At 41.7% G+C, this 20347-nt stretch overlaps 1 protein-coding gene across 3 annotated transcripts in view; it reads right to left on the bottom strand.

Moving 5' to 3' along the window:
* Nucleotides 1-7896, bottom strand: part of LOC135263810 (peripheral-type benzodiazepine receptor-associated protein 1-like) — a 99144-nt gene extending 91248 nt beyond the window's left edge. For 2 of the 3 annotated variants that reach the window (XM_064352219.1, XM_064352220.1), the window contains exons 1-3: nt 7661-7896; nt 6363-6415; nt 4354-5473 (exon numbers count right to left, since the gene is read on the bottom strand). In XM_064352219.1, coding sequence (XP_064208289.1) covers nt 4354-5358 — 1005 coding nt within the window. In that variant the 5' untranslated portion in view covers nt 5359-5473; nt 6363-6415; nt 7661-7896. The remainder of the gene's footprint in view (nt 1-4353; nt 5474-6362; nt 6416-7660) is intronic. The other variant, XM_064352221.1, reaches the window with a different exon arrangement.
* Between the last annotated feature and the right edge of the window lie 12451 nt (nt 7897-20347).

The raw sequence follows: 20347 nt of genomic DNA, 5'->3' as shown, positions 1-20347 counted from the left end.
AATCCCCATCAGTACAAAGGCTGCAGCCTACGTTCCCCAATGAGGTTCCATCGCTTTGTCTCCAAACGTTCCAAAATGTCAACTTTATAGCCACACCACTTTCTATGGATACTGCGCTGAAATCCTAATTCTAACCCAGACCCATGCACAGACTCAAAAATTAAAAGGGCACCTTTGGTTATAAAAAAACAAAATAAATCCATGCAGACACAAGGGCACTTTTGCTGTCTCAGTGCAGGAGGCATATGCTCCAGCATATGTGGGTGTCTATCTGTGCGCACACCTGCCCTATTCTACACCACAGAGCATCTGCCTTCCAGTCCAGCACTGTTTGCATTACACAGCTCAGCTAGCTGTATTTATGGCAATTAATTCGGTGAAACAAATAACGGTGATGCAACAGAATAGAAGAAGTTTGGCTTTGCTCAGCTGCGCAGGCCAATTGTGTGTTCAGAAGTACTTTATTTTTCTGAGAGCATAATATCGGGGGGGGGGGGGGGGGGATTTGAACACCAAGCTATAAAAGGATGGCGGATGGAAGGTCAACTAGCACATTTCACAATGTCAAACGACTTATTTGAAATTCTAATGCCATCCCGAACACAAGGATATAGCACTTAAAAAGACCGAGCTGGAGAAGTCTGAGGGTCTGCTCATGAACGACAGGAGTGTGGGCTTCAGAACAAGTCGGAGGGGCTTAACTTTAATCACCAAGTGGTCGCAGCGCGCATATTTTAGCATGGGATTCATAACACAGGCAAACAGCAACCACATGCTGGAGGACCTGATAAAAGTGGGAAAATTCTCAGTGTCTGTCTGTCACAACCAACACCAAATAACCTATTTAAAAAAAGCAGTGAGTAGGGTAGGTATGTGGGTAAATGTATGTACACCAGTCATCACAAACAAGCAGTGCACTGGGATGGCATGCAGGGATTTCAAATGGATCTATAGATCTAAATATAGGTTTGGGTTTCACAGCTGTGTTGTGCTGTCAATCTCAGCCTGTGTCAGCCACCCTTACATCAATGCCTGCCAAGCTCTGCTGCAGTGGTAGCTTTTGTCAGTAAAAAAATGAAACGATGGAGCCCAATGTAATCGCAGACAATTGCTGTCAAAATAAAAGCCAGCAATTGTCAACAAAACGACTCTACAATGCATAGAGGCAGTGTTCCTCTTGATTGTTTACCAGCGAAACAAAAAAAGTATTAATTTGGGTACAAAACAAATCCATTCTGTTGAGGCAAAGATCCATATAAATCAAAACTTTCAGTAGAAAATGCATGGATTGCTTTTGGAATAGCACCCATTCTGGGAGAAACTAATATTCCACGGTTCCCCAGGTTGTCACTGTAATAGAAAATTGAGTTCTCATTCGACATACTTGGCTAAACAACGGTAAAATGATTATAAGGGCGAATCCAAACGAGCGTGTGCGCTCCTGCACAGCGCTCGCCCCGTCGCACGCCGTAGGCGCGGACGCCGCCGGTCCCCCCCGGGGAACCGATCCGAGATCAGACCCGAAATCCGCTGGGCCCGCCGACAGAACGGCGAGCCCGCGAGCAAACCCCTCCCCTTTCTCCGCCCCTCCTTCCCAGCCCAGCCCAGCCCAGCCGCTCCCAGGCTGCGCAGCCCCTAAGCGAACCTGTTTAACACCCCTGTGCTCACGCCTCGCTCCCCGCCCGCGTCTTCATTAAAATGCTAATGGAAAAACACGCCGGCTGGGGCGCCCTGGGATCGCAGTCAGCGCGCACCACGCAGTCAGACGACAACAGGATGCGGGGTTCTGCAGAAGCAGATTCGCATATCCAAGCAATACAGACGCTGCGCATTTCAAAAAGGGGGTCTAACCTTGACAACAGAAGCGCGGCAGTCGCATTGTAATCCCACTGGTGCTAATCCCACTGTGGAACCCAACACAGGGATTCAAACACCAACACACACACGCACACACACTTACGAGGCCATTAAAAAACTCCGCGACAGAATTAAAAACCAGCTGAGAGCAGTGAACCAACAGTCAACACCAATTAAAAACGCACTTCATAAAGGAGACGGGGGTCTCAAACTTTTTACACAGTCCAAAAGCAGAACTGCGTAACCGGGTTCATCACAAAATCACATACAGGAGACCAGACCTGGAATGTCTGCAGGTCTGTAGTACGCCGGTAACGCCGCTGTTCGCCCCAGTTTAATAACGGGGAAAGAACATCATATGGCAGTTTTTTCAAACGAGAGACAGCACTTGGCCTCCTCTCAAAAGAGAGTGTTGACAGAGCAACATCGGTGATATCTTGGATACGCCTTATGTGCTCATGCTGTAAGCCTCTGAAGCCATCGCGGCTGGACCGGGGCCCGGAGCAGGCCTCTAATGAAATGCGGCTGCGGTTCCGTAGAAAGTAATAGAGGGATGAATTATTTACACTGTTAGGAGAGAGGGAGCCACCCCCTTTAACAACAGAGCGTAGAGCGCGGCCAAACGAACTTCCCTGGCGGCTCCTCTTCCCAATTACTCTTACTGAAGTCATTGCAAACGCCGTTTACACAAGGATTACAAGAGGACACGGCGCAAGATGAAACAAAACGACCGGTTCTTCTTCTGGCCGGACCAGGAATAAGGCGGTTTTGCGGAGGCTAGCTTTCCAAGTCTGGCACGCGAAGGCCTAGGGACGCGGCAGCACATGATAAAATATGACCGATTCCTCATGCCATGAAATAGGCAATGACGCACGAACGAATTCATTTCAGAAACGCCAAATGTAGGCTAATCTTTGAGCAGCGTAAGCAAAGTGGACGATACTGGATATCTATTCAGGAATATAAAGTTTGAATTATTTTTATCGGCGAGGCAAGACGTCGCCACTGGGGGAGATGGAGGAATACGCAGATTCCAGACCAGAAGTACCGACACAGCGTTTTCGGTCCCCTCGCATCTCCTCAGTCGTAATATTATGGATACAGGACCAGCAAGCAATCTATAAAATATTATGTGGCTACAGTCTGGCAATTATTTAAATTTATGTAAAGAGTTTTTTTTTTTTTGCGATTAAGATATTGATCTCGTGTCAGCTGGCAACAGAACTGAAAGTAAGCAGAAAACGCCCAGTAAGCCCCGGCCCACAATTCAGCAATGAGGAAGACAATATTAAATCACAAGGGATCAGCTGTCAAAATAAAAGCGCAACCCCAAACACAATATTTGCCTCAATATTTGAGCATGGTAAATCACACAATTCCCAAAAAGCAGCAGACCTAAAGTTTAAGAGGAACTGTACAATTACCTAATTTTGTTCCACCTTTTATCTTTGGAAAAGCAAGAATTTGGAAGAATGCACCCACACTTATGTATCAGTTCAGTTAGCATAATTGATTTTGGTGCCTTTATCTTTTCCAAGGGTTAATTTCCCAGTGCATTCTTAAGGTCAAAGTCTGATAATTACAGTAAGAACATCCATCTGTTCACTAATTTGATCATATCATAAGTAAAGTAAATCACGTGCAGTTTTGGGTTCTGCTGCAATATCCAACCATGGCAAAGCCAAGAATCAATCAAAGAAAACATTAAATGTTTACGGTACTTAATTAGTTTTTAGCCTAACAATCATTTGATTTCTCCCTTATAAAGTTCACAGACTAATTTGATAACGAAAGTATGAGCCAAGTCCTTCTTACAGGCCTTTAAGGGAAAGTGGGTAAATTTAATTCCCTTGATCTGTTTTCTGATTTGAATCCAAGATAAGTGAATTAGACATTCTCGGTCAAGCACATTTAAGTGCCTCTTAAAATAGCCAGTCTGCATTTCTCAGCTTTACATAAAATTTTATGTTATCTAATTCTGGGAATGCAGTACAAAGCAGATGCCCTGAGGCCAAATTGTGATTGCAACAGTGGTTACACATAAACCGTGGAGCACTGTTTCCCCCTAAGCATATATCACATGATCATGATATCATAACTGATAAATAACATGTCATGGTGAAGAAATTTCAAAGGTAAAGCATTCTGGGTAGGGAAAACAGCTCTATGCCAGGAAACAAAAGTTAGTTTATTTCAAATTGTTTTCCTGCAATCAGACTGGTTTGATTTCTTTTCTTACTAACTACTGAATAGGTCAATGGCTGAGTCAGCTTTCTGCCTCTATTTGAAGCCCGATTTATAGAAGATTATAATTCATCAGAATAAATAAGTGATCGTTGGTTTGTTTGCAAAGCACATCTGCGGCAGCCAAGCAGGCTGACCTCAGATCAGTGTGCCAGCCTGGGCAGGCCCGTATGCCTGTAAGGCTACGAGCCGGATGAGCGAGTTTAAGAGGCGGATAGCAGAGAGAGAGAGAGAGAGAGGAAAAGGCCTTACCGTGCTGTCCATGTCGGAGAGAGAGCATTTGGACAGGGAGGACTCGTCCAACACGGCCGACTCCGTGACGGAGTGCTGGCGGACGGACATCCACCCTTCAGCGGGCGAGGTCTGCGTGGAGCGCGACTCCGAAGACGCGCTGCTGCAGAAAGACACCTCCTTCGCCGAGGAGGAGCAGCGGGAGGTGCGGCAGGGAGGGTCTCCCTCGTCGTTTTTCTCGGGGACCGGTGAAGCGCTCCTCGACTTATGCGGCAAGGACCGGGAGCGGGACACGCGCTGTCCGCCGCGGGCGTGGTCCGACTCGGCCTTCGCGGGCCTGCCGAGGAGCTGGGAGCAGCTGGAGGACCTCCGCCTGCTCCGCCCGCTCACCTCCTGCTCCGCCCAGCCGTGCGCCTCCAGCAGGTGGCGGAGGAAGTAGCTCTTCTCCAGCTCCAGCTCCTCTCCGAGGCGTCGGACGAGGGCGGCCCGCTCGCCATCCGCCTCCCGCCGCAGCTGCTGGAGGACCCGCTCGAGCCGCTGGTAGGTCACCAGGTTGCCCGGGCAACCGGGGGCCCTCCTCCCCGCCGCCCTGCAGGAGCCGGACCTGCCGACGGGTCCCCGGGCCAGCTGGCGCTGCAGTTCCCGGGCCTGCCTGCGGGCGGACTCTCGCTCCTTCTCCAGGCCGCCGCCGGCGGCCCGCAGCTCCTCCCCTTTGAGGCGCAGGATCCTGCGCACCTCGGCGTGGCGCTCCCTCTGCAGCGCCTCCCGCAGCCTCAGCAGCTCCAGGGCCTTCTCCTGCTCATGCCTGGAGGTCAGGTCCCGCTCCGCTTTCAGACGCTCCCGCTCGGCGGCCTCCCGGAGACGCCTCAGCTCCACCGCCAGCTTCCGCTGCGCCTGCCTGCTCTTGCTCTTCTCCGCCTCTAGGGCGGCGCGCAGCTTCTCCACCTCCCGCCCCTGCTCGCCGCGGTAACGGCAGGCGGCCTTCTTAGATGAGAGAATGAAACCGTTATTGCCGTCCTTGCCCATGGCCGGGTCGGACCCTGTCACAGCACAGCAAGCGGACGGGGAGGAGCCGTGCTCGGCTCTGAGGAGGACATGGGCAACTCAAATGGCGGGCGGGAAATGGTTCATGCAGGACGGTCTGGAGGGGAAGGGGAGGGGGGAAGGGTTAAGCATGCAGCATGCGGTCATCAGGCCAGTCAGCTGTAAAGAGCCAATGGAATGCGTGCAAGGATTTCCTCTTAGTCATTAAGTGATGTCAGCTCATAATTTACATGACAGGCAGAATGTTCATTAAAATGAAAAGTAGAAAAAGTTAAATGACATGCTTAAATTAAGTAAGTGACAGAACATGACCAAAAGGGCAACATTTGTTCCACAAATATTTAAGCACACGATGAACATAAACGCTAATGAAAATGTAAAATGCCTTTAACACATAACATACATAGACCGGTTAAACTAAAATGAATATCTATATATAACTATTTAAACGAAAAGAACATACAGGGTCACAGAACTGCTTAAGTAATAATTTAGGGGTCCCCAACCCATTCCGAGGAGCCGCAAGGGCAGCTGGTTTTCACTGTTGCTCAGCACTTAATTGATAAATCAAAACAGCTGACTATGCAGTGAACTCTCCCCACCAATTTCCAGGGCCTGAATTTTAATTTAAGCAGAAAAGAAAAGGAGCAGACCCCAGTGGATCTCTAGGGACCATGATTAGGGGACACTTACTCTAAACTATCACCTTGAAAATATATCTGTACATTAACATGGCAGCAGCCATGTATGCTGAAACGTGTATAGTATGACATGCACATTTTCTAACTGCTATGATAGCATATCAACGTTCCTTACCAATTAATTATTCAGAGAATGAGCATACTTGTATACAATGTTCACTCCAACAGTTCCTTCAAAATTCTCTCTAAAGAAGATAAATAACTAGAACAAGTTATGGGGTTTAACCTGCAGTCAAGTGTCCACACACCTGTACAAACCAAAAATCATTTGACAGTCGGTTTTACCTATTGATTTGGAAACATCATTTTGAAATGCTGTCTTGTGGTCCTCACCAGACCTGAGAACAGAAAATAAATACATTAACAGTTCTGTAAGAGTTCATGAACAGTAGGTGACGTGTAGCACCAATTGTAAAAAAAAATAAAATAAAAAAAACTATTTGACATTGCAACCGCGTTTCTATTTGTTTCTATAGAAGAACAAATATAACAGGCTACAAAAGCAATACACACCCATTTAATATCAATGAACAGACTGTGACGCAGGCCGCTGTGAAACTTAGACCACACTGCACCAGGATGCCATATGTCTAACGCCGACTTTAGCCACTGACAAAACCCATGTGCTGCGTGTGTGGTGCTGACATATGGGTAATACACTAGGAAACACCGACAGATCTCTATAGGTCTTTATAGGTGATATGCTATTCCGTAAACATATGTCCACCTAATAGGCAACGTTAGCAATATCAAACCACGTAACACATCTAGGTATCACACATGTTCCCTCATTTAATTAGCATACCCCATTTTTATTACTGGCGCTTAAAAGCGGCGAACAAAAACTAATATATAATTATAGTATGACCAACATCGCGAGCTTGAGAATGTAGAACCACCTCGATTCGTTTGTCAATGTAGTTGCAATGTGATCCGAAATAACGTTGCTTCTGATACAACCATTGTTTCTTAAAACAGAATCCAGTAGTTTAAAAGTACAAATAACTAATTCGCGAACTGCCTAGCAAGCTATAAGAGCGCCCACCACATTTGTTGGTAATGAAATATTCGTATTAATTGACACTGCTTAGTTTTCTGGGTAGCAGTTAAAACCTCCAGGAAAATGAGAACGTTCCTGCCTAATCCAGCTCTGCAAGGATGCAACTGGTGCGCCAAGTTGACTAGCTATTGTCAGGGTGCATTTAAAAATGTCCCCGATGTCCAAGAGGAAATTCAAAAGGAAACGCTGCAGCTAACTGGCCGGCTACCGTCAAGCACACAATGTATGATTTTTTAAAAACCAAGTATATGTAAGTTATGCATATATCATAGAGACGTGGCGAAATAAGATAACGTTTTGCCTAGATATAGCTTGATAGCCATGTTAGCCATCATGTTATCTACGATTCAATTCCAGTCCCTATGGATAATTAGCTTGGTAACGTTAGCTAGCTAGCTATCTTGGTGGCAAGCATGCATGAGTAAATTAGCTAACTAACAACACGTGTCTGCTTTAATCACTTAAAATAAACTGGTTATTTTCGTAGCTAGTGTTATGTATACAAATAATAAAACAAACTTACCTCGTTAAACAAAAGAAAAAACTTTACGAATGCACCACACTGTACATAATGTTTTTCAAACGAGAACCATTTCAATCATCCTTATTTGTGGCTAGGAAATGTCATAATTACAAACACAGCTTTATTTTTCTGGAAAACGACAGCAACGTCGGCACACCAGCTGCAAGGATCGAGCCAGACGAAAACGTTCATTCGGCAGCCCCAACTTAAGGCACCCCGTCAGCGACGACAAAAATCATTTTCTGTAAACTGAGCGACCGCTAGTGGATGAAAACGATATTTGTTTTCTATAAACTAAAGGATATTTTTTAGGCATGAGCTAATTGTTTTAATTTTCCCCCCGAAACATCCATGGCGTAAGTAGCGATCAAAATGAATTCGCTATTTGCCAAGAGAATGGAATTCATTTCCAAACCTGTAGAAGCAATACTTTTATAAAAGAGAAGATACACTATAATTTGAATATTATAATCAGTATAAATGTGGGGTTAAAATACATTCAGTAAACAAGATATAGTCGATATACGTAGGCTACCATATGACACAAAAGTCATTATTCATTTTCAAACATTAGGAAGTGTTCCAACAGGCCACACCTGTTAATAGTCTCCAAACCAGATTTTTAAAAATCATGAATTTTTACGTTTTGTTTTTTTTTTCGTTTTTTCCCCCAGGTTTTTTGATCCTGGTCATATTGACTGGGTAGGCCTACAAATAAATCTACTTAACAAACAGTGTTTTCCACTGGATTTTCAAATCCCATACAGTTTTGGTGGTTTGAATTTATATTTGATCCACCATACACCATTGAGGTTGGTCATTGTTGTTTAGTATCATAGCGTAACTTGGCGGGATGGCATACCTGCCATCCCAATAAGTGAAGTAGGAAACATCTCATATACCTTTGCAAATTGTCTCACACGCTCGCACGCGCGCGCGCGCACACGCACAGTCAAATGAATAGTCAGGGCCGCAGACAGGGGGCGAACTGGTATAGTAGTTTAACTAGTTTTCATCTCTTATAAAATATATTGGGGCGGCTTGGGGGCTGAGAGTGAGAATTAATGAGCCCTGTGCAAAGGTATTGAGACAGTTTTGTCAAATTGGTTGTTTTTCGTCTGTACTATTCAAATTTGTATTTTATAATCAAACAATGACTATGAGGCAAAATGCACAATGTTTGTATTTATTTCATGTGTTTTAAAACAGACATTGAACTGCATTACAACAATGCCATTCAATGACTAAAGTCCCCCTCTGGTCAACATATAAGTATTGGGAAAAATGACAGTCAGCTGTTTCAAATTTCACAGGTTTACCATATTACTCTAATTATTTATAAATGGAAAGCAGTGAGTATCAGGGCAAAGGTTATATCCTTTGGAAGTGTGTGCAGAGCTTAGTTTATAAGCTAAAAAATACAGGATAATATGAAGGCCAGATAACTGAGTATAACAACAAAGAAAGCAATTGTGAGGATGGAAGAATATTAAAAAAAAAACAAGTTTAGCTATTGCTGAATGTTTGTGTATTCCAAAGCTAACATTATGGAGTGTCCTTAAGTAGAAACTAACTACTGGAGGACTTGGGAATCACCAGCATAAGGCCATCCACAGAAGACATCAGAACGTGATGGCAGGAAGAAAAAAATCCTCAACTGGCAGTTTGAGTAATTGCTGATGATCTCCATACATTGGGCTGAAAGTATCACAGGGCACTATGTGCAGAAGGCTGAGAGGCAAATCACAGAGGCTGCACTTCCAGATGTCAACCTCTCATCAAAACCAACAAAATAAAAGAAAGATTTGCAGATAGCATACACGAATAAGCCTGTTGAGTTTTGGAAACAAGTCGTATGGACAGTTGAGGCAAAGATAAACCTTTGCCAGTGTGATAGAAAAATGAAAGTGTGGAGATATAGATGGATTGCTCTGTATTCTCTGTATGCTTCTTCCTCTGCCAAGTGCAGTGGAGGCAGTGTGATGGCTTTGGCCTGCATGGACGCATATAGAACCAGTTATTTTTTGATGATGTAACCTGTGATGGCAGCAACAGAATGACAGCTAAATTGTACAGAAACATATCGTCCACCAATATTCAGAGAAATGTCACCAAAGTCACAGGATGGAAGTTCATCATGTAGCAAGACAGTGACCCAAAACTTAACCAAGGGGCTTGTCAGAAAGAGAAGATGTGTTTAACACGGCCCAGTCAGTCACCAGATTTAAACCCTGCTGAGCATGTTTTTCACTTGCCCAAAAGGAAACCGAAGTCCCAAGCCGCAGGAAACACACAGCAACTGAAAGAGGCAGCAGCAAAAGCTTGGCAGAGCATCTCAGAGGAACACATCATGAACCCGATGATGTCCAAGAGTAGCAGCAGTCAGCAAATGTAAGGGGTATGTAATGAATGATTGATTTAATGAATGAATGAATGAATCAATCAATCAATCAATCAATGGATGAATGAATTAATGAAACAATGTATTTATATAGCACTTTATTCCAGACACTCAAAGTGGTTTACAATGAACAGGGGAAAACTCACCTCAGCCACCACCAATGTGTAGCACCCACCTGGGAGATGCACGGCAGCCATTTTGCCCCAGAACGCTCACCACACATCAGCTGAGGTGGAGAGGAAGAGAAACATTTATTTTAGTCAATTAAATCAGGGGACGATTAGGTTGAGTGAGCCAAATTGCTCATTTTAGCCAGGACATCGGGGAATCCCCTACTCTTTGCGATGAGTGTCATGGGATCTTTAATGACCACAGTGAGTCAGGACTTCAGTTTAACGTCTCATCCAAAAAACGGGTAGTGACCTAGCAAAATACTGACCTTGCAAGTCATTACTTCAAAAAAAAAAAAAACATTACTCTGTCCCAATGTTTATACTGGACTTGGAGTAGAGGGACTTGACTCATTAAATTGCATTGTTATAATATATTGTTTAATGTCTGCTTTAAAAAAAAAAAACATAAAAGAAATGCATATATTGTAAATCATAGTTAATGTTTGATTTGAAAATACAAATGTAATTAGTACAGGAAAAACAATTAATTTGACACAATACTTTTGCATTTAACTTGAACATGAATTGAGCATATTTCACTCCTGAAGATAAAGGTCAATACATTTGACCAATATCATGACAGGGTATATTTTCATTTGTGGTTCAAAACATTAATTCCGTTTCATAACAATCTAGGTTTTTTGTTTGAAATTCCTTGAAATTTAGTTTGAAATTCGAAATTGTTTGAAATTTCTTATTTTGGTTGAAGTTCAGTAACCACCACTGTAAAGGTTTCAAAATGTATTTTAATACCATGTGATGACCTAATTTAATGGGTTATGCTAACATTCTGATAGATTCTATAATCTCAGAGAAGATTTGTAGATAAACTGAGCCATGACTGAAATTCACAAGAGATACAGTAACTGACAGTTGCTCTTGGACATTACTCAAGTAATCACCAGAAAACAAAATGATCACCAGCCATATAATTACACTCATCAGCAAAGAACTGCAAGTGTACTTAAGCAATTATCAATTACTTAAAACACGCTCTTTGAATTTCTCCCAACATATTTATTGTAATGAAATGAGAGCGAGCAAACTCCCTGGATCATGTTATGTGGTAGGCTGCTGACATGTCATTTATTTGTTTTGACTTGACTTCACTACAATCAATCATTATGTTTTACAGGAGCAGACTGCAACTCAGTTTTGCATGTATCCAAGAAGCCATTTAATTGGAAATTCATGGTCTTATTTGTTATATATAAGAAGTGAGACAAGATTAACATTTTAGCATGCCTCATTAATTGTTTACTCATGTTGAAAGAACAGTGCCAGATCGTATTCCAGGCAGTTACTTATCCAGTTACGGATACAGTCAGGCATATGCATGTGTACATGCATTACTACATATACAGACATACAAACACCTCTTAAACATTTCCACAGTGAAACTAGTTCTATGTGACTTTGAGCTGGGCTCATTCTTCTGACACAGGACTCTTTGGTTTGGCTGCTTTGATTTCCTACTGCCAACACAGCCCTATAAGTTTTTCAACCCAGTTGTGTCAGGTGTCATGGCAGGTGACATGGAGAGACATGTCACTGCGTACATTTTCTATTCTCACATTTCTCACTCTGGATCTCTGCCGTCCTCTCACATCCTTCCCACACTCACTGACCGAAAACCCTCACTACCATGTCCCCCCCACCCCCTCCAACCCCATCCCCGCCGCTCATCACTGACAGGAGGAAAATACCCTGATTTCCAGTGAACAGGTTTGCATACCATTCTTTATTTTTGCTTTTTGTTTTCGTTTTGTCCACTTGACAATCGATGCTGGGCTCACCCAATGACACGTATTGTTTGTTGGAAGAGAGTGAAGGGCGTCATATTTCTGAAGGAGAGGCGTCCAGGTCGTGCCCTGTCACTGATCTCAGTGGGATAGGTGGCTTCCACTGCACAGCAGGTGGGAAGACAGGTCAGCAAAGGTCACAGTGGGTTTAAGTTCAGCCATTTGACCCCATTGTGTTAGGGGGAAAAAATCTGAATTGGGTCAGTTGTACTGGTAGAGTTCAATCGGTGCACTTCTTCAGAGGACCAATCACAAAGCAAGGACAGGCAAAAGTCAGACTTTACTGCATGAGGCCACTTCCCAGTTCCATCGACATAGTTCAATTTCATGATTGACTTATGAGTACAACCTAAATCCTAGTACTGAAAATATGATAAATAGGAAATAGTGTCTGAAATATAGCCAACTTTGAATAACAAGTGAAACTTTTTATGGCAATTGGAAAAATCCACTGGATTGAACTATACCCAGTTACACCAGTAGAGGGAGGTTTTAGTTAGAAAAAACAGATTTAATCAGTAACAGAATGACTGAGTAGACACACTTAAAATTGCACATTTGAGGTTAAAACACAGTAATTTCTTAGATGTTACCATTAAATAAAATTATATGACACTGCACCGATGACTTATTTATCCTTTTGGTATTTACAATAGGGTGTTTTGTTAGGCTGCCAATCAAGCCAGCCCATTTATGCAGATTAGGCTGGGTTCCGCCCCCTGGCCTGCGACTTGCGAACCACCGCACAGAGAACTTCCTGCTCTTAGCTTGGGAAATGATTTATTCCCACTTATTATTCCTCAAACCTTTCTCACAATTTAACACATTTTAAATATGTGTGCTACACTCCGTTTGCTTTAAAATTACATTTACAATTGCCTTTCAATCTCAGGCATGATTATTATCCAGCATTATCCAGTGTGATGTGCAGGAGTGGAGAACTCTCAGTAGTACTATAATGCAATAATACAAATAAGGCAAAATGACCTATTTATAATTGTTATAATGTTAATCTAACACAAAACAATTTGTACTGTAACAAAAAAAGTAACTGGACACATTTCTTTACACACCTCTAACAATATCGTAAAATTACACACCTCTAACAATATCCTAAAATTAAATCCATATAAAGAAAAAATAAAGAAAGAAAGAAAGAAAGTTAAATCTCTGATGAAAAAGTTTTGCTGCATGTTTCCACGGGGGAATGTGTTACGGGAATTATAAAAGTTTTCTTATTTTTGTTGACCTTCTCTGTTATTGTATGTTCCTGAGGCTGCTCCTTTGTTTGAGGGCAACACTCAAATTCAATAAGAGAAGTCCCGCAACTAATTAAAAAACAGCTTGGTTAACCTACCAAAGAAATCGATGGAGAAATCGATAATGAGGCTGCACAGTGCCAGGACTTCGTTGCTGACCTTGTTTGTAATGTATATTTTAATCTTTATTTTATAGTTTTTATACCCCATGATTGCAACATTTGTAGATCACATGAGGTATATTCATAATTTTTTAAAACTAAAAATCTATAATAATATGCTGTTTATGTTTATGTGGTGTATATGTGTGCGTGCTATCATGGCATCTTTGAATAGGTCCTTAAAGCCTTGCTCTTACCCCCACTCTTGGTGTGGCAGTCAGCTGGCAGAAGGAGATACAGGTAGAGCCTCATATTACAGCATGGTAGATCAAGTCCCCACTGCACCTGCAGATCTCACAGCGCCCAGGAAAATAACATTGTAACTGGTTTCAAAGACCGAGACAGGTGGATTAACTGTGAGTGTTCTGAACCAACTATAGCCCTTCAAAAGCCCTTCAACCTGCTACTGGAGAGTGGACATCTGAATATAGATTGTAATAAATGGAGACAGACACCTCATTCCTTCTGTACTCTGTGCACCCAGTGGGGTAGGGAGGTAGGGTCACTTTTCAACAATGCATTGCAAAAGAACCCCAAGTAAATGTTTCACACTGACGAGGACGTATAATGAAAACATAACTTGTGAGTAAACACGATGAATCACAAGGTTGAAAACACCTGGGGTACATACAAATACCTTTTTATCAAGAAACTAGATGCCTTAATGGTTAATATGTAATAAGAAAATATGCCTGTCCTCCACAAGAAAAAAATACAGGTGTTGATGATGGATAATGATTTACATTGTGCTTCTGGTGAATTTTTATTTTCCTTGTCAATACCAGCTCCCATACTACTGTATGGGAAGATAATGCAGATTACAGATTACAGAAAAGTGCCAATAAATTTGGCCGCAGTCTTTTCCCCTCTTTTTCTCCCCTCTTGGAATTACCAGTTCATCATTGTAACCTCCGGGAGAGCGCAGAGAAGCACATGCCCTCCTCCGTAGCAGGGCTCTTATCACACTGCATTTCACAAGTCTGATTTGCGCAGACACGAATTGGAGCATGCGTGGACCTAAGAGGGTATAAACAGGGAAAGCTTTCCCTAGAGGAGGGAGGTGGGGTGTGTATGTTCGTTTTTAGGAGGAAGACACTATTAGTGTAGTTCAACCAACCAGTACCTTAACATGATGAGTAACCCAGCAGCCGAAAAGAAAACGGATAATTCAAATTAGTGCTGGAAAAGAGAACGACTGGTTCATTAACTTCAGTGAGGTGGAGGAGGAGGAGGGTAGGGTTGGGGTGAGTATTAGGAAGAAAGGATGGAGGGGACTGTGGGTGCCAAGCTAAAGCACTGGTTCTTTGTACCACGATCCATTTCAGGGTCTAGAATCAAATTCTGACCGCAGTGCCAACTGTGGCTATCCCATGTGAAAGAGAGAGAGAGAGAGAGAGAGAGAGAGAGAGAGAGAGAGAGAGAGGATGACAGGACATGCGTGCAGGGCTCACAGTATAACCCGAACGTAACCCTGAAACCAGATCACGTTATAGATTTCCTCACTAAATATCCAGCAGTATAAAGGGAAACTACGTAAAATGTAAGATAGCTATGTAATTTATCCTGAGTAAAGACATTTGCCAAGTATAAAAATAACAGTACAGCAGCATCAGAGAACATTAAGCTCAGAGACAGGACTAGCTGAGGTCCTGAAAATGTTAATCGAGTGAAAAGATATAAATGACCTGCTAGATGTGGTGCATGAAGAGGCTGACAGCAGTTTTGGTTGTGTTAAGTACCCATGCAGTTCTGCTTGCTGGCTGAAGGAACATGGCTTTTACGGTCGGGGGAAATGGTGAGGTGATGGGTAACAACATGATATGGAGAGAATATGGGAGGAAGGGGGATGAGAAGAAAGGATTGGCATTGGGAGTTGGCTGGGAACGTCCTCCATTTTGCATGCAAACTATAGAATTACAGTGTAACAGTACCAGTGATCTCACCATGACTAGCTTGCACCTGCTTATTTTTCCCTGTTTTTTTCTTTTTAAAAGGTGACTTCCTTCTCGTATGCCTTCCTGTACATTCTGGGAAGGCAACTGGATTGGGACTATTGATACCATCTATTCACAGTTTCAATACAACCACAAGATTAGAATTAAAGTATAATTTGTACACACACACCTCTTAAGAGAACACAGCCAAATAGCTTGAGGCAGAAGTTGAGCTTTCAAGCAGATGAATGGATATATTTGTAATCCTTCACTTGAAGATACTTGATTCTGAGTCTTGTTTTCATACCTATTTTTAATCCGCAGCTGCAGTGCATTCTTTTAGTTGACCATTGCTTTGATGAGTTCAGGATCAGTTTTCCGAAACTGTGGTCTGTAAATGTAACCATAACCATGACCATGGTGGCTGTTTGGCATTTTTTTCAACTTCATAGGTTAACAATAATCCTGGCATGTCTACTTAATATTGTTTAGACAATATCGTTTTTTAAAAAGTTTAATTTAACCATTTACAATAAAACCTGATATTAAGAACTCTGCATTCATGGGAATGTGCCATCCAGTCATCCTGTCTAAAATGAAAATGGTAAATATTACAAGTTGAAACATTGTAGTATGTGTAGTATAGATTTAATTTTCCAATAAGAGCTTTGTAAATTGATACCAATGCTTGTCACGCCTCTCAGACAAAGAAGGCCAGCCAGCCTCATCATATGATACACAATGATGGGCATCTAATGCGTCACCAGTGATAAACCTAAGTGTACGAGGATATACTGAGTCCAGCGGTTTAAGCATGGTAACAGCTGCATGCCTATAAATGACATCAGCATAATCCAGCACTGACAGAAATACTGCTTTAACAATTGTCCTCCTGCTGGGTTGGGTTCTGCTGGGTTCTGTTTCTATACAGGAAGCCAGTTCTTGCCGCAATTTGCAATATGAAATTTAAATAATACATTTTCAGCAAGCCAAATGCCAAGATATTTGTACTGTACTTCTGTACTGTACTTCTCAATGAAATCTCTATTTACTGTGGAGATATGGGGGTTGTCATAGTCAACATTTCTAGCTCTACAAAATGACATGAACTATGTTTGATGGGAATATAGCACCAATCTAAGGTTGATAAGGGCACCCTGCTAAGCATCAAAAGACAGCTGCAAGTCTGCCCACTGTATAGAACTGGCAACACAATACAGAATAGAGTCGTCCGCATAAAGATGGACACCACAAATATTTAAACAGAAGCAATATAATTAATATAATTAATATAAACAGTGAACAGTGCTGGACCCAGGATTGTACTTCTTTAGTTATGTGAATGCAATCTGAAATGACATTTCTCACCTTTACACAATGATATCTATCCACTAGATAGCTTTTAAACCATTCTACAAGTAATATAGTCACAACCTATGGCTAAAAGCTTGTTTAAAAGTTGTGAGTGATCAACAGTGTCGAAAGCATTTTACAGGTAAACAAAAACAGCAGCACAATGTTGCTTATTGTCCAGAGCAGACACAATGTCATCTGACATAAGGAAAGAGGCAGTTATTATACTACGATTTGCCCTAAAGTCCGATCGACAGGGACTCAGCACAGGGTTCCTGGGTAGAAAAGCATTAAGTTGTTCATTTACAACAGATTCCAATGTTTTTGCTAGACAGGAAAAATTCGAAATTGTGTGATAGTTTTTTATCTCCCCCTTTATGTAATGTACAGTCCTCCACACCATAGGAATTATGCAGGGAACTAGGGTTAAATAAAAAATGTATGATATTACCTCACATATCAAGTTTACCTCACTAAGTTTGAGAAGGAAAGGGTCAACATTATGCTCCCCTATTGAACTCCTAGTATCATCTGGCTGAAAGACAGGGGACCTGAGAGTGAAAAGATGAAGAGTAAAAATATGGGAACATCCTCTGGTATCATTAATAGGAATGGGCTTTGGGTTGTCCCTGGTCCCTGAGTCATCCAACTTCTACTGGAAAAAAAGAAGATGGCCAGCTGAAGCTGTAGTATTTTCCATCTACATTGTAAACTACTGTAGGATACCGTGTGACAAAGACACCTTTATATATATATATATATATATATATATATATATATAATTTTTGGATATATTTACATGTGATTTCATAGTCCTGCAGAAAATGAATTTACTGTACCCTTCTTCAGCTGAATAAAGAAACCAATTAATAAAGAAAGTAATTAATAATAATAAAAATGATAAATAAGGGTCTATTAGTCTATAAGCACTATTAGTCATGCTATGACTAACTTCTGGGTGTGCTTCGTGTGTGTTACTGACTGTGCCAGTGTAACTGACCATGCTAGAGTTACTGTCCATGTCTTGTATAACTGTATGAGAAACATTTTAGACATAACGCAGTGGATGATACAATATCACTTACAGTGATTCCTCTTGAAGTGTTGATTTCCATGTACTTTTCCTTGGAATTACAAGGGTAGCTTATGTTTCATAGTTCAGCATATGATATAAAAGCCTAGAATCAAGATTAGATACCGCTAGAGTTGTCTTATACTTGCAGCAATTGAACACATCTGCCTAATCAGAAACGCCTGTGACACCATTTGTCCCAAACATTAGGGTGCCCTAAAATGCCCTGGAGGGACCTGGAGGGGAGAGGAAAATTTCCATAGGGACTGTGAGCGGATCAGCTTGAGTAAGAGCAAGAGTTTTCACCACACAACCTGTTCCACAAGCGCACAGCAGGTCCAGAAAAGTAGGTTACGTTAAAAAAATAACTACCCAACAAAGGCACTGGGAAACACTGACACGGTGGATTGTTTTTCCTGTGCTAAACTTGGGAGCTGACACAGTGTCCTGTGTCCAGGGGCTCCAGCTGTGGAGGAGCCGGTGTCCGGCCTGTGAAAGGCAGTGTCTGCCCCTCTGTCTCTCAGTCTGTGTGTGTTTGCCCCTGAAGTGTTGAAATCATTTCAGATGTGTGAATCACTGAGGGTGTGGGGTAGACACGTTCATTATTTAGGCATGTGGTGGGAATTAAATGTTTTTGGTGTAAGGAAAAACTGTTTATACTGATTTATTCACAAGCATTCATGTGATATATTAAAAATAATAAATAGAAGTATTATTCATATTGTTATTATTGCTGTTTCTTTTGGTATTTTTGTTACAATGCGTTGGTTACAATGCTACACTGCTAGTATGCTTGTCAAACATTTAACTTGTCATACATTTATCACAAGCTAGCTACATATTTACATATACAAACAAACACACAAACAGACAAACACACAGACACAAATAAGCTCATTGATAAGTATGATGATTTCAATAAATCTGTCATTATCAGTGCCATAATTTTGAATGAATGTGCTGTAGAACTTAATACAATACATATGCATTAAGAAAACATAGGTCAATATGAACTATTGGAAATTATATCAGGTTTAATTTAACAAAGTAAAAAAAATGAATACTTGTTGAGACTGGAAGCATATTAAGACTGAGGGTAATGAAGATAAGTACTTATAAGTTAATAACAGTGCTGAATCACTGTAGTAATAATTTTGTTTGTAAAGTAAACAACCCTTCTGTCCAATGTCTGACTCCATGTGTTCAGATGCCAGGGCACTCGAAAAGGTTTACACATTTATTATTTAATTTCGTTTATACCAATATAAGTCTTTGCTGGCATGGATTATTCTGCACTACAAAGCCTAACTGCAGTAACTACGCAAAGGGTAAAACTGAGAAAAATGGCTTTAAAGTGTTTTAACTGGCCAGCCGGTTTTTGGGTATAAAAATTACTTCATGAATACGTGTGCAATTAGTGCAATATCACTTATATACCTATAACCCATTTGGCTGGCCAGTTAAAACACTTTAAAGCCATTTTTCTCAGTTTTAATCTTTGCGTAGTTACTGCAGTTAGACTTTGTAAGGCAGCATTAATAGACCCCAAAATTCACTGTATCATGTACCATTATTGATGTCTATAATTTATTGGGTTATACTTTATACTTATTTGGGCTGTCTGTGCTCTTTGTGTTTGATAGTAATACAGTTTTTCAGACTCTGCGTGTTTGGAAATTAACCAACTGTCCTCTTTCTCCTGGTTTTCCATTATGGATGTCAGTTCAACATTGTGTTATGTAGATGTGTCCCCATCAGGGCCAGCCCGACCCAATAAACAAAGTAAACATTTGTTTAGGGCCCCGCGATTGGTTTGGGGCCCCCTCCCTCCAAGATATATATAAATATATTTATTTATAATAAATAATTGTGTTCCCTAAGACAATGGCTTTTTCATTAATCTAAATATATTTTTATTAGTGCCAAATCTTGCTGGCTGGGGCTTGGGGGGTGGTTTTTGACCGAAACAGAGGGCCCCATATAGACTTTTTGTTTAGGGCCCCCAAAAACCTTGGGCCGGCCCTGGTCCCCATGATGGGCAACCTGTGGCTCTCTCCACCTCCACAGGTTGTGTGGATGCCCTCATGCCATATTTGTCACATTGTCGACTGCCTCTGAAGTGGATTTTCATATAACTTATAGACAGCCCTGTTTTACGCTGATCTTATTACAAAGCAATGTGATGACCCCCTACCCTGCTACCAGTGGTACTTGTTTTGGTGTTTCTTCGCCTGAAGGGTGGAGCGGAGGGTCGTTGGTGCAATTGGGAGCACCTGTGTCCAGTGTTCCCAGAGAGATTAAGATGGCCTATCTCCAGTTTGAGGGGGAGCTCTCTCCCCACCTTTTGGCTTCTGTTTAGCCGTTGGCTGTGTTTTTGGTTTTACATCATACAATGCTTCACCATACCTTTCACACATCCGCTCACTTGCACTACTGATAATTCTGACTTTCACACACCACGTTTATCCTGTTTTTTTATATATTTTTTATTAGGTCATTTAAAATAAACATGAACTTTCTTTTTAAATGCAT

This window comes from Anguilla rostrata, chromosome 9 (genome assembly GCF_018555375.3).
Source record: "Anguilla rostrata isolate EN2019 chromosome 9, ASM1855537v3, whole genome shotgun sequence".
Classification (NCBI taxonomy): Eukaryota; Metazoa; Chordata; class Actinopteri; order Anguilliformes; family Anguillidae; genus Anguilla; species Anguilla rostrata.
The sequence above is the reverse complement of the archived record's forward strand: the minus strand, read 5'-3'. Positions and strand labels throughout refer to the sequence as shown.